This window comes from Dendronephthya gigantea, unplaced genomic scaffold (assembly GCF_004324835.1).
Source record: "Dendronephthya gigantea isolate DGI-Jeju-01 unplaced genomic scaffold, DenGig_1.0 000098F, whole genome shotgun sequence".
NCBI classification, from domain to species: Eukaryota; Metazoa; Cnidaria; class Anthozoa; order Malacalcyonacea; family Nephtheidae; genus Dendronephthya; species Dendronephthya gigantea.
Window position 1 is genome coordinate 249379 of NW_021163108.1, and position 25741 is coordinate 275119.

Here is a 25741-nt window from a genome sequence, read left to right on the forward strand (position 1 = left end):
GACTATAGCTTTTTCAAATATGAGATATATAAGGCTGTACGTCCGTGTACGTGCGTATGAAAAAAGCTAGGTGAATCCGCGAAAGAACTTTTGTATTATCAACCCGGTTTACCAATAAATCCCCAATCACTGGCAATAGTCTTACTGAATAGAAATACATTAATTTTACCCTTGAAATCAGACTGTTGCTTCAGCTATATCGTATACCATGTTCGTCCTCAAGATGACAAAAAGCTATTTCTCACGGTATGTATGAGATCCTTGGCGAACATGACATAAAAATAAGGGTGCTTTCCTTTGTACGGTAAAAACGTGCAGGACGGTTGGATCCTGTTGTATTTCGAACAGACAGATTTTTCAGTAGAGTGTTTCAAAAATTCTGCATTCAAGCATATCAATTATCGTTATTTACATTTTCCCAGCAGGCCAACACGGAGAATGCATTTTCACCATTTAGTCCACTTAAAGGAAAGCACCCCTATAGTACCGCTTAGTCGACACAATCAAACAAATATCTCAGAAATAAACGCGTTCAATTGCTACCATAGGCGTTTCATAATACTGCGAGCGGGCGGGAAAATTAGGGAGAGAGCAGCGCGGGCAGCATTAGAAATGCGGGTAATTGGTATCAGAACTCAGAAGCGCGCATCGCCCGAAGTCCACCGTCCATGTTTTAGTCTGCCCAATCACCCATTGTCCATTGCATAAATTTATCTTGCTTGACTGAAAATAATATTATAGCACGGATCATATTTTGTAAATGTTTGGCCAAAGTCGAAATCGAGAATGGCGAGACCTGTCGGTTAGTAAATATTTGTATTGAGTTATCTTTTGCTGAATTTACATTGCGCCTTTGTTTTCTATAATGTCGAAACGTGTATATATATAATACACGTGTCATATGTCAATTGCATCTGTTTATAAACCGATAATTTTGAATGTTTGAGGTTGTTTTCACCATTGCATAGCATAGAGATCAAACATTACAACGTAAATACATACAAAGAAGACAAAACAAGAATATTGTCTTTTGAAATTTCTGTTGAGGTCTTCTGCTTATGCTTATTTATGTTGATGCTTGTATCGCACGCATGTTTCATTGCGTTTCATTGTGTTTTGCCTGCAAGCCTCCCTTATACTCAATACTATGTCGTGAGTATCGTATCAAGGTTGCTGATGTCAAGCTTGCTGATTCATGTTTGATTTTCATACAAGAATATTTCTTTGTGTGTGCAGTCAACAATGTCAAAGATCAATTTAATTTAATACCGCGAAATAAAGATAAATTTATATTCAGACTATTTGTCTATTTCGCAACGGTGAAAATGATAGGATTTATTTGATATATCAGATCGTAGCTGGACGGCTTAATTTGAGGGTGTGTATTCATATGCTTATGTTTACATGCCGTATATCAAGAACATTGCTTTCAAAAGAAATCTGTTGGGCATTCATAACACGAATATATTAATATTAACCTCCGATTGAGCTTTATCTATGGCCCTGTATGTATTCTATACATATTATTATAATCATGATTTAAAAGATGTAACTTTGCAGGTGATTTATTTTTTAATATTTCTTTTCTTACATACTATACTTATCTTATGATTTAAATGATGATGTAGGCATGGAAAAGCGAGGGACTACCGTTGTCAACAACAAGTGATCGAGCAGCGAAACTTTATGATGCTGTCGTCACACAGGTATGAATACACTTAAGATAAGAATGTCATTTAACACGAAGGACGGTTGTATAATAGCCTAGTTAACTTTTAACTACAGGGTGTCCCAAAAACCCCCCAAACCATTGAAATCACCCATAACAATGTAATAGCTAGAGTTTGAATGCCTAAGCACCTTTGATGTAAGAATTTAAATTAAGAATTTGAATAAAAATTTATGCATAATGATGACAGTAAAATTTGTTTGTATACCCACAAATGACATTTGTTACCTACTAATATGCTTAACAAATATGATAACAATACTTAAATTTACAACTTAATCACCATGACCTTCGACATGTCCTTAATTCTCTAGCAAATTTTAAATTTTCGTAGGCCTATTTAACATTTTATAAGTTGCGTTAATCCCCACGAGCAAAAATTCGCATTGAAAGAAAATGGTACAGCTGACCGCGGAACAACGAGTATTTATTGTGATATTATCCCAACAAGTGTATAAATAAATGTTTGATATAAGCATTTTTATGCCTAATGATGACAGTAAAATTTGTTTGTATACCCGCAAATGACATTTATTACCTACTAATATGCTTAACAAATATGATAACTATATTTAAATTTACAACTTAAGCACCATGACCTTCGACATGTCCTTAATTAATTCTCTAGCAAATTTTAAATTTTTGCAGGCCTATTTAGCATTTTATAAGTTGCGTTAATACCCACAAGCAAAAATTCGCTTCGAAAGAAAATGGTACAGCTGACCGCGGAACGAGTGTTTATTGTGATATTATTCCAACAGAGTGCTCAGGCATTCAAACTCTAACAATTACATTGTTATGGGTGATTTCAATAGTTTTCGGGGTTTTTTGAGGCACCCTGTACAGGGTGTATCAAAAAACTGCAAATACCATAATTTGTAGGCTATCTTTAAAACAGGGAACGGGGAATAGGGGAATGGAACGGGGAATGGAACGGGGAATGGAACGGGGAATGGAAACGGGGGAAGGGGAATGGAATGGCTTCGGGGATGAGCCGGGGAATGAAATGGCTTCGGGGAATGTGCAGCTTGTGCGTCAGTGATTAAAACCTGTAAACGCTTCCATGTCACGAATCATGAGACAGCTACTCACAGTTTGAATTCCTTGAGGTAAAAGACAAAGCGATTACAAGCTCATAGTATAAATGCGATGTTTGCATTGTCATTGTGATGTACATTGATGTACATTATAATAGATAGAATTTGCATGGGTAGGTGGTCAATGTAAATCCTCCAAAATCTGAAGGCAATTAGTATAATACTGTAATAGTATTTTTGCAAAATCTTTTTAGTTTTACTATGCCTTATAAAGCTCAATGTGTGTGATTAAAAGGTGAATAAAGATACTGACACAGTGTCACTTGTTTGTTTTTTATTTCAGGCTATGTGAACAAGACCTCTGGACAGTTTTGTTTAAGCAGGAATAATGGTTGTGGTGGAAATGTGGTGAATGCATTCTTGACAAGTTAATGGGTTTGCTTCCAAGAATACACTGAAACTTGGAGCAAAATGACTTTGATATAATTATGTAATTAATATATTATTTATTAATCTTAATTATATGACTTTTTACCACATAATTCAAATAATGTTCAGATAAAGAGGTAAATATTTCACTGTTAATGGTGTAATAAATATTTTATATGTTGATTATATTCATAATGAATTATTTGTCCTGCTCCATACTTTGGCAATTCTGTTTAAGAAATCCCACCATAGTAGATCTTTTTGAATAGTTACAGTCAAGTTGTTGTCTAGTTAGTACAAAATAATACAAGTACTGCTACAATTAAACAAGGGAAAATAATAAAAATTAATTACATAAGCAAGCACATTTTCTATTTGAAAAGGTCTATGAATTGGATGACAATGTACTAACAATTTTGTGCATTAATTAAAGACAATTGTATTATTACTGTGGGTTCTTTAATATGTCCAATACTCCCAGTGACATCCCACTGAATTCCTGCAGGTGTCTCAATCCATCAAACCAGTTTATCTTTTATTTCTATATTTAAGTCAGAATCAATGTATGAATACATTGATTCTGACTTAAATATAGAAATAAAAGATAAACTGGTTTGATGGATTGAGACACCTGCAGGAATTCAGTGGGATGTATGGGAGTATTGGACAATATAAAAACCCACAGTAATAAACAATTGTCTTTAATTAATGCACAAAATTGTTAGTACATGTCATCTCAATTCATAGACCTTTTCAAAATAGAAAATGTGCTTGCTTATGTAATTAATTTTTATTATTTTCCCTTGTTTAATTGTAGCAGTACTTGTATTATTTTGTACTAAAACTAGACAACAACTTGACTGTAACTATTTCAAAAAAGATCTACTATGGTGGGATTTCTTAAACAGAATTGCCAAAGTATGGAGCAGGACAAATAATTCATTATGAATATAATCAACATATAAAATATTTATTACACCATTAACAGTGAAATATTTACCTCTTTATCTGAACATTATTTGAATTATGTGAGGTAAAAAGTCATATAATTAAGATTAATAATAATATATTAATTACATAATTATATTCAAAGTCATTGTTGCTCCAAGTTTCAGTGTATTCTTGGAAGCAAACCCATTAACTTGTCAAGAATGCATTCACCACATTTCCACCACAACCATTATTCCTGCTTAAACAAAACTGTCCAGAGGTCTTGTTCACATAGCCTGAAATAAAAAAAAACAAGTGACACTGTGTCAGTATCTTTATTCACCTTTTAATCACACACATTGAGCTTTATAAGGCATAGTAAGAACTAAAAAGATTTCTGCAAAAATACTATTACAGTATTATACTAATTGCCTTCAGATTTTGGAGGATTTACATTGAACCCACCCATGCAAATTCTATCTATATATTAATGTACATCAATGTACATCACAATGACAATGCAAACATCGCATTTATACTATGAGCTTGTAATCGCTTTGTCTTTTACCTCAAGGAATTCAAACTGTGAGTAGCTGTCTCATGATTCGTGACATGGAAGCGTTTACAGGTTTTAATCACTGACGCACAAGCTGCACATTCCCCGAAGCCATTTCATTCCCCGGCTCATTCCCCGAAGCCATTCCATTCCCCGTTCCATTCCCGTTCCATTCCCGTTCCATTCCCCGTTCCATTCCCCGTTCCATTCCCCGTTCCATTCCCCGTTCCATTCCCCGTTCCATTCCCCGTTCCATTCCCCGTTCCATTCCCCGTTCCATTCCCCGTTCCCTGTTTTAAAGATAGCCTAATTTGTATGCACGAGATTATACATTAGAATTTCAATGACTGTGCAACTAATTACGCTTCTGGGATTTGAAAATACGTTTCCCAGGGTTATCAAAACCAGCACACAAAGTGAATTAAACTTATGAGTTCGATTACGAATGGCTCAGTTAAGAACATAACTAAGATCCCAGAAGCGTAATTAGTTGCACAGTCATTGAAATTCTAAAGTGCATACAAATTATGGTATTTGCAGTTTTTTTGATACACCCAGTAGCTAATGGAAGAATTCGGCCAATTAGAATAATGTATTTTCTAGTTAACTGCGATTTACCTGCCCCAGCTATTTTATGCTTGTACCGTTTGTTACGGATTTCGTAATTTGTGATTAGGAAAGGGTGACGGTAAGGGACTGGGTTTGAAGAGCAATTATTTCGCGTACGTAAAGCTACGAGAGCTATCTGCTGAGATAAAAGTCACTCGTGAACATTAGCGTAAGCATAGTTATTGCGTAAGTTCCGAATATTCAACATGTTGAATAATTTGGTTGACCGAAACCACCGGTGAGAACCACAACCTTGAACAACGCCGGTGCGAAATTGAGTATCACACACGCCTCCTGTCATTGAGAACAGGTATCGTTTTTATCTTTCATTGAAGGATGTGGTCGGTAAACTGTAACTCAGAATCCACCTCCCCCCCAGGATTCGCACCTGAGATCTTCCGATCCGTAGATCCGACATCATATCCATTTGGCCACAGGGCCGCTACCTTTTAAATGAATACTTTTTCATTCTTGTTTGGTTTTCTAATTATTACCACCAAAATTCAAGCAATCGACAATAAAGAACTGGTAATAGCAGGTTGGCCGGTGTGAGACTCACGACGTTAGCGTTATTAGCACTACGCTCTGCCGACAGAGCTAACTGGCCTTTTTTTAAAGCTTTGGAGTATAAAGGTTTTAAACGCTGGGAAACTCAATTTCTATTAAACCTTTCCACTCTTTCTCATCTAATGAAGTGGACCCCGCCAGTGGACCCCGCCCACCCCGCCAGTGGACGACCTTTCTAATGTAATCAAGTTGATGAAAGATCGGTTGAATTTTAGAAACCTCGACCCCACCAGGACTCGAACCTGGAATTTTCTCATCCGAAGTGAGACGCCTTATCCATTAAGCCATGAGGCCTACAAGAATCCTCCAACTAATCTTGCAAATAATCATTATTCCATATATATGTTGGAAACTCTAAATGACCAACGATTGAGTATCACACACGCCTCCTGTCATTGAGAACAAGTATCGTTTTTATGTTTCATTGAAGGATGTGGTCGGTAAAACTGTAAATCAAAATCGACCCCGCCAAGACTCGAACCTGGAATCTTCTGATCCGTTGTCAGACAGCTTATCTCTTTGGCCACAGGGCGGCTACGTTTTTAAAAGTTTACTTTTTCATTCTTGTTTGGTTTTCTAATCGTTACCACCAAAATTCAAGCAATCCACAATAAAGACCTGGTAATAGCAGGTTGGCCGGTGTGAGACTTATGACCTTAGCGTTATTAAGCACTGAGCTAACCGGCCTCTTTTTAAAGCCTTAGAGTATAAAGGTTTTAAACGCTGGGAAACTCAATTTCTATTAAACGTTTCCACTCTTTCTCATCTAATGAAGTCGACCCCGCCAGGATTCGAACCTGGAATCTTCTGATCCGTAGTCAGACGCTTTATCCATTTGACCCCATGGCCGCTACCATTTAAAAGTATACTTTTTCCTTCTTGTTTGGTTTTATATTTGTTACCGCCAAATTCTAGGAATCCACAATAAAGATCTGGTAATAGTAGGTTGGCCGGTGTGAGGATCGAACTCACGACCTTAGCGTTATTAGCACCACGCTCTGCCGACTGAGCTAACCGGCCTTGTTTTAAAGCTTTGGAGTATAAAGGTTTTAACGCTTGCAAAGTCAATTTCTATTAAAATTTTCGATCAGTTGACTTAACGATTCCGCTCCAAAATTTGATAAACCTCGACCCCACCAAGACTCGAACCTGGAATTTTCTCATCCGAAGTGAGACGCCTTATCCATTAGGCCATGAGGCCTACAAGAATCCTCCAACTAATCTTGCAAATAATCATTATTCCATATATATGTTGGAAACTCTAAATACCAACGATTGAGTATCAAACACGCCTCCTGTCATTGAGAACAAGTATCGTTTTTATGTATCATTGCAGGATGTGGTCGCTAAAACTGTAAATCAAAATCGACCCCGCCAGGACTCGAACCTGGAATATCCTGATCCGTTGTCAGACACCTTATCTCTTTGGCCACAGGGCGGCTACGTTTTAAAAGTATACTTTTTCATTCTTGTTTGGTTTTCTAATCGTTACCACCAAAATTCAAGCAATCCACAATAAAGACCTGGTAATAGCAGGTTGGCCGGTGTGAGACTTATGACCTTAGCGTTATTAAGCACTGAGCTAACCGGCCTCTTTTTAAAGCCTTTGAGTATAAAGGTTTTAAACGCTTGGAAACTCAATTTCTATTAAACCTTTCCACTCTTTCTCATCTAATGAAGTCGACCCCGCCAGGATTCGAACCTGGAATCTTCTGATCCGTAGTCAGACGCCTTATCCATTTGGCCACAGGGCCGCTACCATTTAAAAGTATACTTTTTCCTTCTTGTTTGGTTTTATATTTGTTACCGCCAAAATTCTAGGAATCCACAATAAAGATCTGGTAATAGTAGGTTGGCCGGTGTGAGGATCGAACTCACGACCTTAGCGTTATTAGCACCACGCTCTGCCGACTGAGCTAACCGGCCTTGTTTTAAAGCTTTGGAGTATAAAGGTTTTAACGCTTGCAAAGTCAATTTCTTTTAAAATTTTCGATCAGTTGACTTAACGATTCCGCTCCAAAATTTGATAAACCTCGACCCCACCAGGACTCGAACCTGGAATTTTCTCATCCGAAGTGAGACGCCTTATCCATTAGGCCATGAGGCCTACTAGAATCCTCCAACTAATCTTGCAAATAATCATTATTCCATATATATGTTGGAAACTCTAAATACCAACGATTGAGTATCACACGCCTCCTGTCATTGAGAACAAGTATCGTTTTTATGTTTCATTGAAGGATGTGGTCGGTAAAACTGTAAATCAAAATCGACCCCGCCAGGACTCGAACCTGGAATCTTCTGATCCGTTGTCAGACACCTTATCTCTTTGGCCACAGGGGGGCTACGTTTTAAAAATATACTTTTTCATTCTTGTTTGGTTTTCTAATCGTTACCACCAAAATTCAACCAATCCACAATAAAGACCTGGTAATAGCAGGTTGGCCGGTGTGAGACTTATGACCTTAGCGTTATTAAGCACTGCGCTCTGCCGACTGAGCTAACCGGCCTCTTTTTAAAGCCTTTGGAGTATAAAGGTTTTAAACGCTGGGAAACTCAATTTCTATTAACCTTTCCACTCTTTCTCATCTAATGAAGTCGACCCCGCCAGGATTCGAACCTGGAATCTTCTGATCCGTAGTCAGACGCCTTATCCATTTGGCCACAGGGCCGCTACCATTTAAAAGTATACTTTTTCCTTCTTGTTTGGTTTTATATTTGTTACCGCCAAAATTCTAGGAATCCACAATAAAGATCTGGTAATAGTAGGTTGGCCGGTGTGAGGATCGAACTCACGACCTTAGCGTTATTAGCACCACGCTCTGCCGACTGAGCTAACCGGCCTTGTTTTAAAGCTTTAGAGTATAAAGGTTTTAACGCTTGCAAAGTCAATTTCTATTAAAATTTTCGATCAGTTGACTTAACGATTCCGCTCCAAAATTTGATAAACCTCGACCCCACCAGGACTCGAACCTGGAATTTTCTCATCCGAAGTGAGACGCCTTATCCATTAGGCCATGAGGCCTACAAGAATCCTCCAACTAATCTTGCAAATAATCATTATTCCATATATATGTTGGAAACTCTAAATACCAACGATTGAGTATCAAACACGCCTCCTGTCATTGAGAACAATCGTTTTTATTTCATTGAAGGATGTGGTCGGTAAAACTGTAAATCAAAATCGACCCCGCCAGGACTCGAACCTGGAATCTTCTGATCGTTGTCGACACCTTATCTCTTTGGCCACAGGGCGGCTACGTTTTAAAAGTATACTTTTTCATTCTTGTTTGGTTTTCTAATCGTTACCACCAAAATTCAAGCAATCCACAATAAAGACCTGGTAATAGCAGGTTGGCCGGTGTGAGACTTATGACCTTAGCGTTATTAAGCACTGCGCTCTGCCGACTGAGCTAACCGGCCTCTTTTTAAAGCTTGGAGTATAAAGGTTTTAAACGCTGGGAAACTCAATTTCTATTAAACCTTTCCACTCTTTCTCATCTAATGAAGTCGACCCCGCCAGGATTCGAACCTGGAATCTTCTGATCCGTAGTCAGACGCCTTATCCATTTGGCCACAGGGCCGCTACCATTTAAAAGTATACTTTTTCCTTCTTGTTTGGTTTTATATTTGTTACCGCCAAAATTCTAGGAATCCACAATAAAGATCTGGTAATAGTAGGTTGGCCGGTGTGAGGATCGAACTCACGACCTTAGCGTTATTAGCACCACGCTCTGCCGACTGAGCTAACCGGCCTTGTTTTAAAGCTTTGGAGTATAAAGGTTTTAACGCTTGCAAAGTCAATTTCTATTAAAATTTTCGATCAGTTGACTTAACGATTCCGCTCCAAAATTTGATAAACCTCGACCCCACCAGGACTCGAACCTGGAATTTTCTCATCCGAAGTGAGACGCCTTATCCATTAGGCCATGAGGCCTACAAGAATCCTCCAACTAATCTTGCAAATAATCATTATTCCATATATATGTTGGAAACTCTAAATACCAACGATTGAGTATCAACACGCCTCCTGTCATTGAGAACAAGTATCGTTTTTACGTTTCATTGAAGGATGTGGTCGGTAAAACTGTAAATCAAAATCGACCCCGCCAGGACTCGAACCTGGAATCTTCTGATCCGTTGTCAGACACCTTATCTCTTTGGCCACAGGGCGGCTACGTTTTAAAAGTATACTTTTTCATTCTTGTTTGGTTTTCTAATCGTTACCACCAAAATTCAAGCAATCCACAATAAAGACCTGGTAATAGCAGGTTGGCCGGTGTGAGACTTATGACCTTAGCGTTATTAAGCACTGCGCTCTGCCGACTGAGCTAACCGGCCTCTTTTTAAAGCCTTGGAGTATAAAGGTTTTAAACGCTGGGAAACTCAATTTCTATTAAACCTTTCCACTCTTTCTCATCTAATGAAGTCGACCCCGCCAGGATTCGAACCTGGAATCTTCTGATCCGTAGTCAGACGCCTTATCCATTTGGCCACAGGGCCGCTACCATTTAAAAGTATACTTTTTCCTTCTTGTTTGGTTTTATATTTGTTACCGCCAAAATTCTAGGAATCCACAATAAAGATCTGGTAATAGTAGGTTGGCCGGTGTGAGGATCGAACTCACGACCTTAGCGTTATTAGCACCACGCTCTGCCGACTGAGCTAACCGGCCTTGTTTTAAAGCTTTGGAGTATAAAGGTTTTAACGCTTGCAAAGTCAATTTCTATTAAAATTTTCGATCAGTTGACTTAACGATTCCGCTCCAAAATTTGATAAACCTCGACCCCACCAGGACTCGAACCTGGAATTTTCTCATCCGAAGTGAGACGCCTTATCCATTAGGCCATGAGGCCTACAAGAATCCTCCAACTAATCTTGCAAATAATCATTATTCCATATATATGTTGGAAACTCTAAATACCAACGATTGAGTATCAACACACGCTCCTGTCATTGAGAACAAGTATCGTTTTTACGTTTCATTGAAGGATGTGGTCGGTAAAACTGTAAATCAAAATCGACCCCGCCAGGACTCGAACCTGGAATCTTCTGATCCGTTGCAGACACCTTATCTCTTTGGCCACAGGGCGGCTACGTTTTAAAAGTATACTTTTTCATTCTTGTTTGGTTTTCTAATCGTTACCACCAAAATTCAAGCAATCCACAATAAAGACCTGGTAATAGCAGGTTGGCCGGTGTGAGACTTATGACCTTAGCGTTATTAAGCTCTGCGCTCTGCCGACTGAGCTAACCGGCCTCTTTTTAAAGCTTGGAGTATAAAGGTTTTAAACGCTGGGAAACTCAATTTCTATTAAACCTTTCCACTCTTTCTCATCTAATGAAGTCGACCCCGCCAGGATTCGAACCTGGAATCTTCTGATCCGTAGTCAGACGCCTTATCCATTTGGCCACAGGGCCGCTACCATTTAAAAGTATACTTTTTCCTTCTTGTTTGGTTTTATATTGTTACCGCCAAAATTCTAGGAATCCACAATAAAGATCTGGTAATAGTAGGTTGGCCGGTGTGAGGATCGAACTCACGACCTTAGCGTTATTAGCACCACGCTCTGCCGACTGAGCTAACCGGCCTTGTTTTAAAGCTTTGGAGTATAAAGGTTTTAACGCTTGCAAAGTCAATTTCTATTAAAATTTTCGATCAGTTTGACTTAACGATTCCGCTCCAAAATTTGATAAACCTCGACCCCACCAGGACTCGAACCTGGAATTTTCTCATCCGAAGTGAGACGCCTTATCCATTAGGCCATGAGGCCTACAAGAATCCTCCAACTAATCTTGCAAATAATCATTATTCCATATATATGTTGGAAACTCTAAATACCAACGATTGAGTATCAAACACGCTCCTGTCATTGAGAACAAGTATTTTTTATGTTTCATTGAAGGATGTGGTCGGTAAAACTGTAAATCAAAATCGACCCCGCCAGGACTCGAACCTGGAATCTTCTGATCGTTGCCAGACACCTTATCTCTTTGGCCACAGGGCGGCTACGTTTTAAAAGTATACTTTTTCATTCTTGTTTGGTTTTCTAATCGTTACCACCAAAATTCAAGCAATCCACAATAAAGACCTGGTAATAGCAGGTTGGCCGGTGTGAGACTTATGACCTTAGCGTTATTAAGCTCTGCGCTCTGCCGACTGAGCTAACCGGCCTCTTTTTAAAGCCTTGGAGTATAAAGGTTTTAAACGCTGGAAACTCAATTTCTATTAAACCTTTCCACTCTTTCTCATCTAATGAAGTCGACCCCGCCAGGATTCGAACCTGGAATCTTCTGATCCGTAGTCAGACGCCTTATCCATTTGGCCACAGGGCCGCTACCATTTAAAAGTATACTTTTCCTTCTTGTTTGGTTTTATATTTGTTACCGCCAAAATTCTAGGAATCCACAATAAAGATCTGGTAATAGTAGGTTGGCCGGTGTGAGGATCGAACTCACGACCTTAGCGTTATTAGCACCACGCTCTGCCGACTGAGCTAACCGGCCTTGTTTTAAAGCTTTGGAGTATAAAGGTTTTAACGCTTGCAAAGTCAATTTCTTTTAAAATTTTCGATCAGTTGACTTAACGATTCCGCTCCAAAATTTGATAAACCTCGACCCCACCAGGACTCGAACCTGGAATTTTCTCATCCGAAGTGAGACGCCTTATCCATTAGGCCATGAGGCCTACAAGAATCCTCCAACTAATCTTGCAAATAATCATTATTCCATATATATGTTGGAAACTCTAAATACCAACGATTGAGTATCAAACACGCCTCCTGTCATTGGAACAAGTATCGTTTTTACGTTTCATTGAAGGATGTGGTCGGTAAAACTGTAAATCAAAATCGACCCCGCCAGGACTCGAACCTGGAATCTTCTGATTCGTTGCCAGACACCTTATCTCTTTGGCCACAGGGCGGCTACGTTTTAAAAGTATACTTTTTCATTCTTGTTTGGTTTTCTAATCGTTACCACCAAAATTCAAGCAATCCACAATAAAGACCTGGTAATAGCAGGTTGGCCGGTGTGAGACTTATGACCTTAGCGTTATTAAGCTCTGCGCTCTGCCGACTGAGCTAACCGGCCTCTTTTTAAAGCCTTGGAGTATAAAGGTTTTAAACGCTGGGAAACTCAATTTCTATTAAACCTTTCCACTCTTTCTCATCTAATGAAGTCGACCCCGCCAGGATTCGAACCTGGAATCTTCTGATCCGTAGTCAGACGCCTTATCCATTTGGCCACAGGGCCGCTACCATTTAAAAGTATACTTTTCCTTCTTGTTTGGTTTTATATTGTTACCGCCAAAATTCTAGGAATCCATAATAAAGATCTGGTAATAGTAGGTTGGCCGGTGTGAGGATCGAACTCACGACCTTAGCGTTATTAGCACCACGCTCTGCCGACTGAGCTAACCGGCCTTGTTTTAAAGCTTTGGAGTATAAAGGTTTTAACGCTTGCAAAGTCAATTTCTATTAAAATTTTCGATCAGTTGACTTAACGATTCCGCTCCAAAATTTGATAAACCTCGACCCCACCAGGACTCGAACCTGGAATTTTCTCATCCGAAGTGAGACGCCTTATCCATTAGGCCATGAGGCCTACAAGAATCCTCCAACTAATCTTGCAAATAATCATTATTCCATATATATGTTGGAAACTCTAAATACCAACGATTGAGTATCAAACACGCCTCCTGTCATTGAGAACAAGTATCGTTTTTATGTTTCATTGAAGGATGTGGTCGGTAAAACTGTAAATCAAAATCGACCCCGCCAGGACTCGAACCTGGAATCTTCTGATCGTTGTCAGACACCTTATCTCTTTGGCCACAGGGCGGCTACGTTTTAAAAGTATACTTTTTCATTCTTGTTTGGTTTTCTAATCGTTACCACCAAAATTCAAGCAATCCACAATAAAGACCTGGTAATAGCAGGTTGGCCGGTGTGAGACTTATGACCTTAGCGTTATTAAGCTCTGCGCTCTGCCGACTGAGCTAACCGGCCTCTTTTTAAAGCCTTGGAGTATAAAGGTTTTAAACGCTGGGAAACTCAATTTCTATTAAACCTTTCCACTCTTTCTCATCTAATGAAGTCGACCCCGCCAGGATTCGAACCTGGAATCTTCTGATCCGTAGTCAGACGCCTTATCCATTTGGCCACAGGGCCGCTACCATTTAAAAGTATACTTTTTCCTTCTTGTTTGGTTTTATATTTGTTACCGCCAAAATTCTAGGAATCCACAATAAAGATCTGGTAATAGTAGGTTGGCCGGTGTGAGGATCGAACTCACGACCTTAGCGTTATTAGCACCACGCTCTGCCGACTGAGCTAACCGGCCTTGTTTTAAAGCTTTGGAGTATAAAGGTTTTAACGCTTGCAAAGTCAATTTCTATTAAAATTTTCGATCAGTTGACTTAACGATTCCGCTCCAAAATTTGATAAACCTCGACCCCACCAGGACTCGAACCTGGAATTTTCTCATCCGAAGTGAGACGCCTTATCCATTAGGCCATGAGGCCTACAAGAATCCTCCAACTAATCTTGCAAATAATCATTATTCCATATATATGTTGGAAACTCTAAATACCAACGATTGAGTATCAAACACGGCTCCTGTCATTGAGAACAAGTATTGTTTTTATGTTTCATTGAAGGATGTGGTCGGTAAAACTGTAAATCAAAATCGACCCCGCCAGGACTCGAACCTGGAATCTTCTGATCCGTTGAGACACCTTATCTCTTTGGCCACAGGGCGGCTACGTTTTAAAAGTATACTTTTTCATTCTTGTTTGGTTTTCTAATCGTTACCACCAAAATTCAAGCAATCCACAATAAAGACCTGGTAATAGCAGGTTGGCCGGTGTGAGACTTATGACCTTAGCGTTATTAAGCACTGCGCGCTGCCGACTGAGCTAACCGGCCTCTTTTTGAAGCTTTGGAGTATAAAGGTTTTAAACGCTGGGAAACTCAATTTCTATTAAACCTTTCCACTCTTTCTCATCTAATGAAGTCGACCCCGCCAGGATTCGAACCTGGAATCTTCTGATCCGTAGTCAGACGCCTTATCCATTTGGCCACAGGGCGCTACCATTTAAAAGTATACTTTTTCCTTCTTGTTTGGTTTTATATTTGTTACCGCCAAAATTCTAGGAATCCACAATAAAGATCTGGTAATAGTAGGTTGGCCGGTGTGAGGATCGAACTCACGACCTTAGCGTTATTAGCACCACGCTCTGCCGACTGAGCTAACCGGCCTTGTTTTAAAGCTTTGGAGTATAAAGGTTTAACGCTTTTAAGCTTGCAAAGTCAATTTCTATTAAAATTTTCGATCAGTTGACTTAACGATTCCGCTCCAAAATTTGATAAACCTCGACCCCACCAGGACTCGAACCTGGAATTTTCTCATCCGAAGTGAGACGCCTTATCCATTAGGCCATGAGGCCTACAAGAATCCTCCAACTAATCTTGCAAATAATCATTATTCCATATATATGTTGGAAACTCTAAATACCAACGATTGAGTATCAAACACGGCTCCTGTCATTGAGAACAAGTATGTTTTTATGTTTCATTGAAGGATGTGGTCGGTAAAACTGTAAATCAAAATCGACCCCGCCAGGACTCGAACCTGGAATCTTCTGATTCGTTGCCAGACACCTTATCTCTTTGGCCACAGGGCGGCTACGTTTTAAAAGTATACTTTTTCATTCTTGTTTGGTTTTCTAATCGTTACCACCAAAATTCAAGCAATCCACAATAAAGACCTGGTAATAGCAGGTTGGCCGGTGTGAGACTTATGACCTTAGCGTTATTAAGCTCTGCGCTCTGCCGACTGAGCTAACCGGCCTCTTTTTAAAGCCTGGAGTATAAAGGTTTTAAACGCTGGGAAACTCAATTTCTATTAAACCTTTCCACTCTTTCTCATCTAATGAAGTCGACCCCGCCAGGATTCGAACCTGGAATCTTCTGATCCGTAGTCAGACGCCTTATCCATTTGGCCACAGGGCCGCTACCATTTAAAAGTATACTTTTTCCTTCTTGTTTGGTTTTATATTTGTTACCGCCAAAATTCTAGGAATCCACAATAAAGATCTGGTAATAGTAGGTTGGCCGGTGTGAGGATCGAACTCACGACCTTAGCGTTATTAGCACCACGCTCTGCCGACTGAGCTAACCGGCCTTGTTTTAAAGCTTTGGAGTATAAAGGTTTTAACGCTTGCAAAGTCAATTTCTATTAAAATTTTCGATCAGTTGACTTAACGATTCCGCTCCAAAATTTGATAAACCTCGACCCCACCAGGACTCGAACCTGGAATTTTCTCATCCGAAGTGAGACGCCTTATCCATTAGGCCATGAGGCCTACAAGAATCCTCCAACTAATCTTGCAAATAATCATTATTCCATATATATGTTGGAAACTCTAAATACCAACGATTGAGTATCAAACACGCTCCTGTCATTGAGAACAAGTATCGTTTTTATGTTTCATTGAAGGATGTGGTCGGTAAAACTGTAAATCAAAATCGACCCCGCCAGGACTCGAACCTGGAATCTTCTGATCGTTGCCAGACACCTTATCTCTTTGGCCACAGGGCGGCTACGTTTTAAAAGTATACTTTTTCATTCTTGTTTGGTTTTCTAATCGTTACCACCAAAATTCAAGCAATCCACAATAAAGACCTGGTAATAGCAGGTTGGCCGGTGTGAGACTTATGACCTTAGCGTTATTAAGCTCTGCGCTCTGCCGACTGAGCTAACCGGCCTCTTTTTAAAGCCTTGGAGTATAAAGGTTTTAAACGCTGGGAAACTCAATTTCTATTAAACCTTTCCACTCTTTCTCATCTAATGAAGTCGACCCCGCCAGGATTCGAACCTGGAATCTTCTGATCCGTAGTCAGACGCCTTATCCATTTGGCCACAGGGCCGCTACCATTTAAAAGTATACTTTTCCTTCTTGTTTGGTTTTATATTTGTTACCGCCAAAATTCTAGGAATCCACAATAAAGATCTGGTAATAGTAGGTTGGCCGGTGTGAGGATCGAACTCACGACCTTAGCGTTATTAGCACCACGCTCTGCCGACTGAGCTAACCGGCCTTGTTTTAAAGCTTTGGAGTATAAAGGTTTTAACGCTTGCAAAGTCAATTTCTATTAAAATTTTCGATCAGTTGACTTAACGATTCCGCTCCAAAATTTGATAAACCTCGACCCCACCAGGACTCGAACCTGGAATTTTCTCATCCGAAGTGAGACGCCTTATCCATTAGGCCATGAGGCCTACAAGAATCCTCCAACTAATCTTGCAAATAATCATTATTCCATATATATGTTGGAAACTCTAAATACCAACGATTGAGTATCAAACACGCCTCCTGTCATTGAGAACAAGTATTGTTTTTATGTTTCATTGAAGGATGTGGTCGGTAAAACTGTAAATCAAAATCGACCCCGCCAGGACTCGAACCTGGAATCTTCTGATCCGTTGTCAGACACCTTATCTCTTTGGCCACAGGGCGGCTACGTTTTAAAAGTATACTTTTTCATTCTTGTTTGGTTTTCTAATCGTTACCACCAAAATTCAAGCAATCCACAATAAAGACCTGGTAATAGCAGGTTGGCCGGTGTGAGACTTATGACCTTAGCGTTATTAAGCACTGCGCTCTGCCGACTGAGCTAACCGGCCTCTTTTTAAAGCCTTTGGAGTATAAAGGTTTTAAACGCTGGAAACTCAATTTCTATTAAACCTTTCCACTCTTTCTCATCTAATGAAGTCGACCCCGCCAGGATTCGAACCTGGAATCTTCTGATCCGTAGTCAGACGCCTTATCCATTTGGCCACAGGGCCGCTACCATTTAAAAGTATACTTTTTCCTTCTTGTTTGGTTTTATATTTGTTACCGCCAAAATTCTAGGAATCCACAATAAAGATCTGGTAATAGTAGGTTGGCCGGTGTGAGGATCGAACTCACGACCTTAGCGTTATTAGCACCACGCTCTGCCGACTGATCTAACCGGCCTTGTTTTAAAGCTTTGGAGTATAAAGGTTTTAACGCTTGCAAAATCAATTTCTATTAAAATTTTCGATCAGTTGACTTAACGATTCCGCTCCAAAATTTGATAAACCTCGACCCCACCAGGACTCGAACCTGGAATTTTCTCATCCGAAGTGAGACGCCTTATCCATTAGGCCATGAGGCCTACAAGAATCCTCCAACTAATCTTGCAAATAATCATTATTCCATATATATGTTGGAAACTCTAAATACCAACGATTGAGTATCAACACGCCTCCTGTCATTGAGAACAAGTATCGTTTTTATGTTTCATTGAAGGATGTGGTCGGTAAAACTGTAAATCAAAATCGACCCCGCCAGGACTCGAACCTGGAATCTTCTGATCCGTTGTCAGACACCTTATCTCTTTGGCCACAGGGCGGCTACGTTTTAAAAGTATACTTTTTCATTCTTGTTTGGTTTTCTAATCGTTACCACCAAAATTCAAGCAATCCACAATAAAGACCTGGTAATAGCAGGTTGGCCGGTGTGAGACTTATGACCTTAGCGTTATTAAGCTCTGCGCTCTGCCGACTGAGCTAACCGGCCTCTTTTTAAAGCCTTGGAGTATAAAGGTTTTAAACGCTGGGAAACTCAATTTCTATTAAACCTTTCCACTCTTTCTCATCTAGTGAAGTCGACCCCGCCAGGAGTCGAACCTGGAATCTTCTGATCCGTAGTCAGACGCCTTATCCATTTGGCCACAGGGCCGCTACCATTTAAAAGTATACTTTTTCCTTCTTGTTTGGTTTTATATGTGTTACCGCCAAAATTCTAGGAATCCACAATAAGGATCTGGTAATAGTAGGTTGGCCGGTGTGAGGATCGAACTCACGACCTTAGCGTTATTAGCACCACGCTCTGCCGACTGAGCTAACCGGCCTTGTTTTAAAGCTTTGGAGTATAAAGGTTTTAACGCTTGCAAAGTCAATTTCTATTAAAATTTTCGATCATTTCACTTAACGATTCCGCTCCAAAATTTGATAAACCTCGACCCCACCAGGACTCGAAACCTGGAATTTCTCATCCGAAGTGAGACGCCTTATCATTAGGCCATGAGGCCTACAAGAATCCTCCAACTAATCTTGCAAATAATCATTATTCCATATATATGTTGGAAACTCTAAATACCAACGATTGAGTATCAAACACGGCTCCTGTCATTGAGAACAAGTATTGTTTTTATGTTTCATTGAAGGATGTGGTCGGTAAAACTGTAAATCAAAATCGACCCCGCCAGGACTCGAACCTGGAATCTTCTGATTCGTTGCCAGACACCTTATCTCTTTGGCCACAGGGCGGCTACGTTTTAAAAGTATACTTTTTCATTCTTGTTTGGTTTTCAAATCGTTACCACCAAAATTCAACCAATCCACATTAAAGACCTGGTAATAGCAGGTTGGCCGGTGTGAGACTTATGACCTTAGCGTTATTAAGCTCTGCGCTCTGCCGACTGAGCTAACCGGCCTCTTTTTAAAGCTTTGGAGTATAAAGGTTTTAAACGCTGGAAAACTCAATTTCTATTAAACCTTTCCACTCTTTCTCATCTAATGAAGTCGACCCCGGCAGGATTCGAACCTGGAATCTTCTGATCCGTAGTCAGACGCCTTATCCATTTGGCCACAGGGCCGCTACCATTTAAAAGTATACTATTTCCTTCTTGTTTGGTTTTATATTTGTTACCGCCAAAATTCTAGGAATCCACAATAAAGATCTGGTAATAGTAGGTTGGCCGGTGTGAGGATCGAACTCACGACCTTAGCGTTATTAGCACCACGCTCTGCCGACTGAGCTAACCGGCCTTGTTTTAAAGCTTTGGAGTATAAAGGTTTTAACGCTTGCAAAGTCAATTTCTTTAAAATTTTCGATCAGTTGACTTAACGATTCCGCTCCAAAATTTGATAAACCTCGACCCCACCAGGACTCGAACCTGGAATTTTCTCATCCGAAGTGAGACGCCTTATCCATTAGGCCATGAGGCCTACAATAATCCTCCAACTAATCTTGCAAATAATCATTATTCCATATATATGTTGGAAACTCTAAATACCAACGATTGAGTATCAAACACGCCTCCTGTCATTGGAACAAGTATCGTTTTTACGTTTCATTGAAGGATGTGGTCGGTAAAACTGTAAATCAAAATCGACCCCGCCAGGACTCGAACCTGGAATCTTCTGATTCGTTGCCAGACACCTTATCTCTTTGGCCACAGGGCGGCTACGTTTTAAAAGTATACTTTTTCATTCTTGTTTGGTTTTCTAATCGTTACCACCAAAATTCAAGCAATCCACAATAAAGACCTGGTAATAGCAGGTTGGCCGGTGTGAGACTTATGACCTTAGCGTTATTAAGCTCTGCGCTCTGCCGACTGAGCTAACCGGCCTCTTTTTAAAGCCTTGGAGTATAAAGGTTTTAAACGCTGGGAAACTCAATTTCTATTAAACGTTTCCACTCTTTCTCATCTAATGAAGTCGACCCCGCCAGGATTCGAACCTGGAATCTTCTGATCCGTAGTCAGACGCTTTATCCATTTGGCCACAGGGCCGCTACCATTTAAAAGTATACTTTTTCCTTCTTGTTTGGTTTTATATTGTTACCGCCAAAATTCTAGGAATCCATAATAAAGATCTGGTAATAGTAGGTTGGCCGGTGTGAGGATCGAACTCACGACCTTAGCGTTATTAGCACCACGCTCTGCCGACTGAGCTAACCGGCCTTGTTTTACAGCTTTGGAGTATAAAGGTTTTAACGCTTGAAAGTCAATTTCTATTAAAATTTTCGATCAGTTGACTTAACGATTCCGCTCCAAAATTTGATAAACCTCGACCCCACCAGGACTCGAACCTGGAATTTTCTCATCCGAAGTGGACGCCTTATCCATTAGGCCATGAGGCCTACAAGAATCCTCCAACTAATCTTGCAAATAATCATTATTCCATATATATGTTGGAAACTCTAAATACCAACGATTGAGTATCAACACGCTCCTGTCATTGAGAACAAGTATCGTTTTTATGTTTCATTGAAGGATGTGGTCGGTAAAACTGTAAATCAAAATCGACCCCGCCAGGACTCGAACCTGGAATCTTCTGATCCGTTGTCAAACACCTTATCTCTTTGGCCACAGGGCGGCTACGTTTTAAAAGTATACTTTTTCATTCTTGTTTGGTTTTCCAATCGTTACCACCAAAATTCAAGCAATCCACAATAAAGACCTGCTAATAGCAGGTTGGCCGGTGTGAGACTTATGACCTTAGCGTTATTAAGCACTGCGCTCTGCCGACTGAGCTAACCGGCCTCTTTTTAAAGCCTTTGAGTATAAAGGTTTTAAACGCTTGGAAACTCAATTTCTATTAAACCTTTCCACTCTTTCTCATCTAATGAAGTCGACCCCGCCAGGATTCGAACCTGGAATCTTCTGATCCGTAGTCAGACGCCTTATCCATTTGGCCACAGGGCCGCTACCATTTAAAAGTATACTTTTTCCTTCTTGTTTGGTTTTATATTTGTTACCGCCAAAATTCTAGGAATCCACAATAAAGATCTGGTAATAGTAGGTTGGCCGGTGTGAGGATCGAACTCACGACCTTAGCGTTATTAGCACCACGCTCTGCCGACTGAGCTAACCGGCCTTGTTTTAAAGCTTTGGAGTATAAAGGTTTTAACGCTTGCAAAGTCAATTTCTTTTAAAATTTTCGATCAGTTGACTTAACGATTCCGCTCCAAAATTTGATAAACCTCGACCCCACCAGGACTCGAACCTGGAATTTTCTCATCCGAAGTGAGACGCCTTATCCATTAGGCCATGAGGCCTACAAGAATCCTCCAACTAATCTTGCAAATAATCATTATTCCATATATATGTTGGAAACTCTAAATACCAACGATTGAGTATCAAACACGCCTCCTGTCATTGAGAACAAGTATCGTTTTTACGTGTTCATTGAAGGATGTGGTCGGTAAAACTGTAAAAAAATCGACCCCGCCAGGACTCGAACCTGGAATCTTCTGATTCGTTGCCAGAACACCTTATCTCTTTGGCCACAGGGCGGCTACGTTTTAAAAGTATACTTTTTCATTCTTGTTTGGTTTTCTAATCGTTAACCACACAAAAATTCAAGCAATCCACAATAAATGGTAATAGCAGGTTGGCCGGTGTGAGACTTATGACCTTACGTTATTAAGCTCTGCGCTCTGCCGACTGAGCTAACCGGCCTCTTTTAAAGCCTTGGAGTATAAAGGTTTTAAACGCTGGAAACTCAATTTCTATTAAACCTTTCCACTCTTTCTCATCTAATGAAGTCGACCCCGCCAGGATTCGAACCTGGAATCTTCTGATCCGTAATCAGACGCGCCTTATCCATTTGGCCACAGGGCTGCTACCATTTAAAAGTATACTTTTTCCTTCTTGTTTGGTTTATATTGTTACCGCCAAAATTCTAGGAATCCACAATAAAGATCTGGTAATAGTAGGTGGCCGGTGTGAGATCGAACTCACGACCTTAGCGTTATTAGCACCACGCTCTGGCCGACTGAGCTAACCGGCCTTGTTTTAAAAGCTTTGGAGTATAAAGGTTTTAACGCTTGCAAAGTCAATATTAAAATTTTCGATCAGTTGACTTAACGATTCCGCTCCAAAATTTGATAAACCTCGACCCCACCAGGACTCGAACCTGGAATTTTCTCATCCGAAGTGAGCGCCTTATCCATTAGGCCATGAGGCCTACAAGAATCCTCCAACTAATCTTGCAAATAATATTATTCCATATCTATGTTGGAAACTCTAAATGACCAACGATTGAGTATCACACACGCCTCCTGTCATTGAGAACAAGTATCGTTTTTACGTTCATTGAGGATGTGGTCGCTAAACTGTAAATCAAAATCGACCCCGCCAGGACTCGAACCTGGAATCTTCTGATCCGTTGTGAGACACCTTTCTCTTTGGCCACAGGGCGGCTACGTTTTAAAAGTATACTTTTTCATTCTTGTTTGGTTTTCTAATCGTTACCACCAAAATTCAAGCAATCCAAATAAAGACCGGTAATAGCAGGTTGGCCGGTGTGAGACTTATGACCTTAGCGATTAAGCACTGCGCTCTGCCGACTGAGCTAACCGGCCTCTTTTTAAAGCCTTTGGAGTATAAAGGTTTTAAACGCTGGGAAACTCAATTTCTATTAAACCTTTCCACTCTTTCCTCATCTAATGAAGTCGACCCCGCCAGGATTCGAACCTGGAATCTTCTGATCCGTAGTCAGACGCCTTATCCATTTGGCCACAGGGCTGCTACCATTTAAAAGTATACTTTTCCTTCTTGTTTGGTTTTATATTTGTTACCGGCCAAAATCTAGGAATCCACAAATAAAGATCTGGTAATAAGGTTGGGGCCGGTGTGAGGATCGAACTCACGACCTTAGCGTTAATTAGCACCACGCTCTGCCGACTGAGCTAACCGGCCTTGTTTTAAAGCTTTGGAGTATAAAGGTTTTAACGCTTGCAAAGTCAATTTCTATTAAAATTTTCGATCAGTTGACTTAACGATTCCGCTCCAAAATTTGATAAACCTCGACCCCACCAGGACTCGAACCTGGAATTTTCTCATTCCGAAGTGAGACGCCTTATCCATTAGGCCATAGGCCTACAAGAATCCTCCAACTAATCTTGCAAATAATCATTATTCCATATATGTTGGAAACTCTAAATACCAACGATTGAGTATCAACACGCTCCTGTCATTGAGAACAAGTATCGTTTTTGTTTCATTGAAGGATGTGGTCGGTAAAACTGTAAATCAAAATCGACCCCGCCAGGACTCGAACCTGGAATCTTCTGATCGTTGTCAGACACCTTATCTCTTTGGCCACAGGGCGGCTACGTTTTAAAATATACTTTTTCATTCTTGTTTGGTTTTCTAATCGTTACCACCAAAATTCAAGCAATCCACAATAAAGACCTGCTAATAGCAGGTTGGCCGGTGTGAGACTGATGACCTTAGCGTTATTAAGCACTGCGCTCTGCCGACTGAGCTAACCGGCCTCTTTTTAAAGCCTTTGAGTATAAAGGCTTGGAAACTCAATTTCTATTAAACCGTTCCACTCTTTCTCATCTAATGAAGTCGACCCCGCCAGGATTCGAACCTGGAATCTTCTGATCCGTAGTCAGACGCCTTATCCATTTGGCCACAGGGCCGCTACCATTTAAAAGTATACTTTTTCCTTCTTGTTTGGTTTTATATTTGTTACCGCCAAAATTCTAGGAATCCACAATAAAGATCTGGTAATAGTAGGTTGGCCGGTGTGAGGATCGAACTCACGACCTTAGCGTTATTAGCACCACGCTCGGCCGACTGAGCTAACCGGCCTTGTTTTAAAGCTTTGGAGTATAAAGGTTTTAACGCTTGCAAAGTCAATTTCTTTTAAAATTTTCGATCAGTTGACTTAACGATTCCGCTCCAAAATTTGATAAACCTCGACCCCACCAGGACTCGAACCTGGAATTTCTCATCCGAAGTGAGACGCCTTATCCATTAGGCCATGAGGCCTACAAGAATCCTCCAACTAATCTTGCAAATAATCATTATTCCATATATATGTTGGAAACTCTAAATACCAACGATTGAGTATCAAACACGCCTCTGTCATTGAACAAGTATCGTTTTTACGTTTCATTGAAGGATGTGGTCGGTAAAACTGTAAATCAAAATCGACCCCGCCAGGACTCGAACCTGGAATCTTCTGATTCGTTGCCAGACACCTTATCTCTTTGGCCACAGGGCGGCTACGTTTTAAAAGTATACTTTTTCATTCTTGTTTGGTTTTCTAATCGTTACCACCAAAATTCAAGCAATCCACAATAAAGACCTGGTAATAGCAGGTTGGCCGGTGTGAGACTTATGACCTTAGCGTTATTAAGCTCTGCGCTCTGCCGACTGAGCTAACCGGCCTCTTTTTAAAGCCTTGGAGTATAAAGGTTTTAAACGCTGGGAAACTCAATTTCTATTAAACCTTTCCACTCTTTCTCATCTAATGAAGTCGACCCCGCCAGGATTCGAACCTGGAATCTTCTGATCCGTAGTCAGACGCCTTATCCATTTGGCCACAGGGCCGCTACCATTTAAAAGTATACTTTTTCCTTCTTGTTTGGTTTTATATGTTACCGCCAAAATTCTAGGAATCATAATAAAGATCTGGTAATAGTAGGTTGGCCGGTGTGAGGATCGAACTCACGACCTTAGCGTTATTAGCACCACGCTCTGCCGACTGAGCTAACCGGCCTTGTTTTAAAGCTTTGGAGTATAAAGGTTTTAACGCTTGCAAAGTCAATTTCTTTAAAATTTTCGATCAGTTGACTTAACGATTCCGCTCCAAAATTTGATAAACCTCGACCCCACCAGGACTCGAACCTGGAATTTTCTCATCCGAAGTGAGACGCCTTATCCATTAGGCCATGAGGCCTACAAGAATCCTCCAACTAATCTTGCAAATAATCATTATTCCATATATGTTGGAAACTCTAAATACCAACGATTGAGTATCAAACACGCCTCCTGTCATTGAGAACAAGTATCGTTTTTATGTTTCATTGAAGGATGTGGTCGGTAAAACTGTAAATCAAAATCGACCCCGCCAGGACTCGAACCTGGAATCTTCTGATCCGTTGTCACACACCTTATCTCTTTGGCCACAGGGCGGCTACGTTTTAAAATATACTTTTTCATTCTTGTTTGGTTTTCTAATCGTTACCACCAAAATTCAAGCAATCCACAATAAAGACCTGGTAATAGCAGGTTGGCCGGTGTGAGACTTATGACCTTAGCGTTATTA

At 40.3% G+C, this 25741-nt stretch overlaps 1 protein-coding gene and 60 non-coding genes across 61 annotated transcripts in view; 1 reads left to right on the forward strand and 60 right to left on the reverse strand.

Moving 5' to 3' along the window:
* The first annotated feature begins 695 nt into the window (after positions 1-695).
* Positions 696-25741, forward strand: part of LOC114534183 (tetratricopeptide repeat protein 38-like) — a 59857-nt gene continuing 34811 nt past the window's right edge. Inside the window, exons 1-2 of the mRNA XM_028555736.1 lie at positions 696-802; positions 1629-1706. Of these exons, the coding sequence (XP_028411537.1) occupies positions 761-802; positions 1629-1706 (120 nt within the window). The 5' untranslated portion in view covers positions 696-760. The remainder of the gene's footprint in view (positions 803-1628; positions 1707-25741) is intronic.
* Positions 6079-6151, reverse strand: Trnar-ucg. The gene has a single exon. It is a non-coding gene; the product is annotated as a tRNA-Arg (tRNA).
* On the reverse strand, positions 6805-6877 carry Trnai-aau. Its single transcript has one exon. It is a non-coding gene; the product is annotated as a tRNA-Ile (tRNA).
* Positions 6986-7058, reverse strand: Trnar-ucg. Its single transcript has one exon. It is a non-coding gene; the product is annotated as a tRNA-Arg (tRNA).
* Trnar-acg lies at positions 7539-7611 on the reverse strand. Its single transcript has one exon. It is a non-coding gene; the product is annotated as a tRNA-Arg (tRNA).
* On the reverse strand, positions 7711-7783 carry Trnai-aau. The gene has a single exon. It is a non-coding gene; the product is annotated as a tRNA-Ile (tRNA).
* Trnar-ucg lies at positions 7892-7964 on the reverse strand. Its single transcript has one exon. It is a non-coding gene; the product is annotated as a tRNA-Arg (tRNA).
* On the reverse strand, positions 8457-8529 carry Trnar-acg. Its single transcript has one exon. It is a non-coding gene; the product is annotated as a tRNA-Arg (tRNA).
* On the reverse strand, positions 8629-8701 carry Trnai-aau. Its single transcript has one exon. It is a non-coding gene; the product is annotated as a tRNA-Ile (tRNA).
* Positions 8810-8882, reverse strand: Trnar-ucg. The gene has a single exon. It is a non-coding gene; the product is annotated as a tRNA-Arg (tRNA).
* On the reverse strand, positions 9369-9441 carry Trnar-acg. Its single transcript has one exon. It is a non-coding gene; the product is annotated as a tRNA-Arg (tRNA).
* On the reverse strand, positions 9541-9613 carry Trnai-aau. Its single transcript has one exon. It is a non-coding gene; the product is annotated as a tRNA-Ile (tRNA).
* Trnar-ucg lies at positions 9722-9794 on the reverse strand. The gene has a single exon. It is a non-coding gene; the product is annotated as a tRNA-Arg (tRNA).
* Trnar-acg lies at positions 10288-10360 on the reverse strand. Its single transcript has one exon. It is a non-coding gene; the product is annotated as a tRNA-Arg (tRNA).
* On the reverse strand, positions 10460-10532 carry Trnai-aau. The gene has a single exon. It is a non-coding gene; the product is annotated as a tRNA-Ile (tRNA).
* Positions 10641-10713, reverse strand: Trnar-ucg. The gene has a single exon. It is a non-coding gene; the product is annotated as a tRNA-Arg (tRNA).
* Trnar-acg lies at positions 11206-11278 on the reverse strand. The gene has a single exon. It is a non-coding gene; the product is annotated as a tRNA-Arg (tRNA).
* On the reverse strand, positions 11377-11449 carry Trnai-aau. The gene has a single exon. It is a non-coding gene; the product is annotated as a tRNA-Ile (tRNA).
* Positions 11559-11631, reverse strand: Trnar-ucg. The gene has a single exon. It is a non-coding gene; the product is annotated as a tRNA-Arg (tRNA).
* On the reverse strand, positions 12121-12193 carry Trnar-acg. Its single transcript has one exon. It is a non-coding gene; the product is annotated as a tRNA-Arg (tRNA).
* On the reverse strand, positions 12292-12364 carry Trnai-aau. Its single transcript has one exon. It is a non-coding gene; the product is annotated as a tRNA-Ile (tRNA).
* Trnar-ucg lies at positions 12473-12545 on the reverse strand. The gene has a single exon. It is a non-coding gene; the product is annotated as a tRNA-Arg (tRNA).
* Trnar-acg lies at positions 13039-13111 on the reverse strand. The gene has a single exon. It is a non-coding gene; the product is annotated as a tRNA-Arg (tRNA).
* On the reverse strand, positions 13209-13281 carry Trnai-aau. Its single transcript has one exon. It is a non-coding gene; the product is annotated as a tRNA-Ile (tRNA).
* Positions 13390-13462, reverse strand: Trnar-ucg. Its single transcript has one exon. It is a non-coding gene; the product is annotated as a tRNA-Arg (tRNA).
* On the reverse strand, positions 13956-14028 carry Trnar-acg. The gene has a single exon. It is a non-coding gene; the product is annotated as a tRNA-Arg (tRNA).
* On the reverse strand, positions 14128-14200 carry Trnai-aau. The gene has a single exon. It is a non-coding gene; the product is annotated as a tRNA-Ile (tRNA).
* Trnar-ucg lies at positions 14309-14381 on the reverse strand. The gene has a single exon. It is a non-coding gene; the product is annotated as a tRNA-Arg (tRNA).
* On the reverse strand, positions 14874-14946 carry Trnar-acg. Its single transcript has one exon. It is a non-coding gene; the product is annotated as a tRNA-Arg (tRNA).
* Trnai-aau lies at positions 15045-15117 on the reverse strand. Its single transcript has one exon. It is a non-coding gene; the product is annotated as a tRNA-Ile (tRNA).
* Trnar-ucg lies at positions 15233-15305 on the reverse strand. The gene has a single exon. It is a non-coding gene; the product is annotated as a tRNA-Arg (tRNA).
* On the reverse strand, positions 15798-15870 carry Trnar-acg. The gene has a single exon. It is a non-coding gene; the product is annotated as a tRNA-Arg (tRNA).
* On the reverse strand, positions 15970-16042 carry Trnai-aau. Its single transcript has one exon. It is a non-coding gene; the product is annotated as a tRNA-Ile (tRNA).
* Positions 16151-16223, reverse strand: Trnar-ucg. The gene has a single exon. It is a non-coding gene; the product is annotated as a tRNA-Arg (tRNA).
* On the reverse strand, positions 16716-16788 carry Trnar-acg. The gene has a single exon. It is a non-coding gene; the product is annotated as a tRNA-Arg (tRNA).
* On the reverse strand, positions 16887-16959 carry Trnai-aau. Its single transcript has one exon. It is a non-coding gene; the product is annotated as a tRNA-Ile (tRNA).
* On the reverse strand, positions 17068-17140 carry Trnar-ucg. Its single transcript has one exon. It is a non-coding gene; the product is annotated as a tRNA-Arg (tRNA).
* Trnar-acg lies at positions 17635-17707 on the reverse strand. The gene has a single exon. It is a non-coding gene; the product is annotated as a tRNA-Arg (tRNA).
* On the reverse strand, positions 17807-17879 carry Trnai-aau. Its single transcript has one exon. It is a non-coding gene; the product is annotated as a tRNA-Ile (tRNA).
* On the reverse strand, positions 17988-18060 carry Trnar-ucg. The gene has a single exon. It is a non-coding gene; the product is annotated as a tRNA-Arg (tRNA).
* On the reverse strand, positions 18554-18626 carry Trnar-acg. The gene has a single exon. It is a non-coding gene; the product is annotated as a tRNA-Arg (tRNA).
* Trnai-aau lies at positions 18726-18798 on the reverse strand. Its single transcript has one exon. It is a non-coding gene; the product is annotated as a tRNA-Ile (tRNA).
* On the reverse strand, positions 19473-19545 carry Trnar-acg. The gene has a single exon. It is a non-coding gene; the product is annotated as a tRNA-Arg (tRNA).
* Trnai-aau lies at positions 19645-19717 on the reverse strand. The gene has a single exon. It is a non-coding gene; the product is annotated as a tRNA-Ile (tRNA).
* Trnar-ucg lies at positions 19825-19897 on the reverse strand. Its single transcript has one exon. It is a non-coding gene; the product is annotated as a tRNA-Arg (tRNA).
* On the reverse strand, positions 20391-20463 carry Trnar-acg. Its single transcript has one exon. It is a non-coding gene; the product is annotated as a tRNA-Arg (tRNA).
* On the reverse strand, positions 20562-20634 carry Trnai-aau. Its single transcript has one exon. It is a non-coding gene; the product is annotated as a tRNA-Ile (tRNA).
* Positions 20742-20813, reverse strand: Trnar-ucg. The gene has a single exon. It is a non-coding gene; the product is annotated as a tRNA-Arg (tRNA).
* On the reverse strand, positions 21306-21378 carry Trnar-acg. The gene has a single exon. It is a non-coding gene; the product is annotated as a tRNA-Arg (tRNA).
* Trnai-aau lies at positions 21478-21550 on the reverse strand. Its single transcript has one exon. It is a non-coding gene; the product is annotated as a tRNA-Ile (tRNA).
* On the reverse strand, positions 21659-21731 carry Trnar-ucg. Its single transcript has one exon. It is a non-coding gene; the product is annotated as a tRNA-Arg (tRNA).
* Trnar-acg lies at positions 22222-22296 on the reverse strand. Its single transcript has one exon. It is a non-coding gene; the product is annotated as a tRNA-Arg (tRNA).
* Positions 22393-22465, reverse strand: Trnai-aau. The gene has a single exon. It is a non-coding gene; the product is annotated as a tRNA-Ile (tRNA).
* Trnar-ucg lies at positions 22571-22642 on the reverse strand. The gene has a single exon. It is a non-coding gene; the product is annotated as a tRNA-Arg (tRNA).
* On the reverse strand, positions 23131-23203 carry Trnar-acg. The gene has a single exon. It is a non-coding gene; the product is annotated as a tRNA-Arg (tRNA).
* Positions 24035-24107, reverse strand: Trnar-acg. The gene has a single exon. It is a non-coding gene; the product is annotated as a tRNA-Arg (tRNA).
* On the reverse strand, positions 24207-24279 carry Trnai-aau. The gene has a single exon. It is a non-coding gene; the product is annotated as a tRNA-Ile (tRNA).
* On the reverse strand, positions 24388-24459 carry Trnar-ucg. Its single transcript has one exon. It is a non-coding gene; the product is annotated as a tRNA-Arg (tRNA).
* Trnar-acg lies at positions 24951-25023 on the reverse strand. Its single transcript has one exon. It is a non-coding gene; the product is annotated as a tRNA-Arg (tRNA).
* Positions 25120-25192, reverse strand: Trnai-aau. Its single transcript has one exon. It is a non-coding gene; the product is annotated as a tRNA-Ile (tRNA).
* Trnar-ucg lies at positions 25300-25372 on the reverse strand. Its single transcript has one exon. It is a non-coding gene; the product is annotated as a tRNA-Arg (tRNA).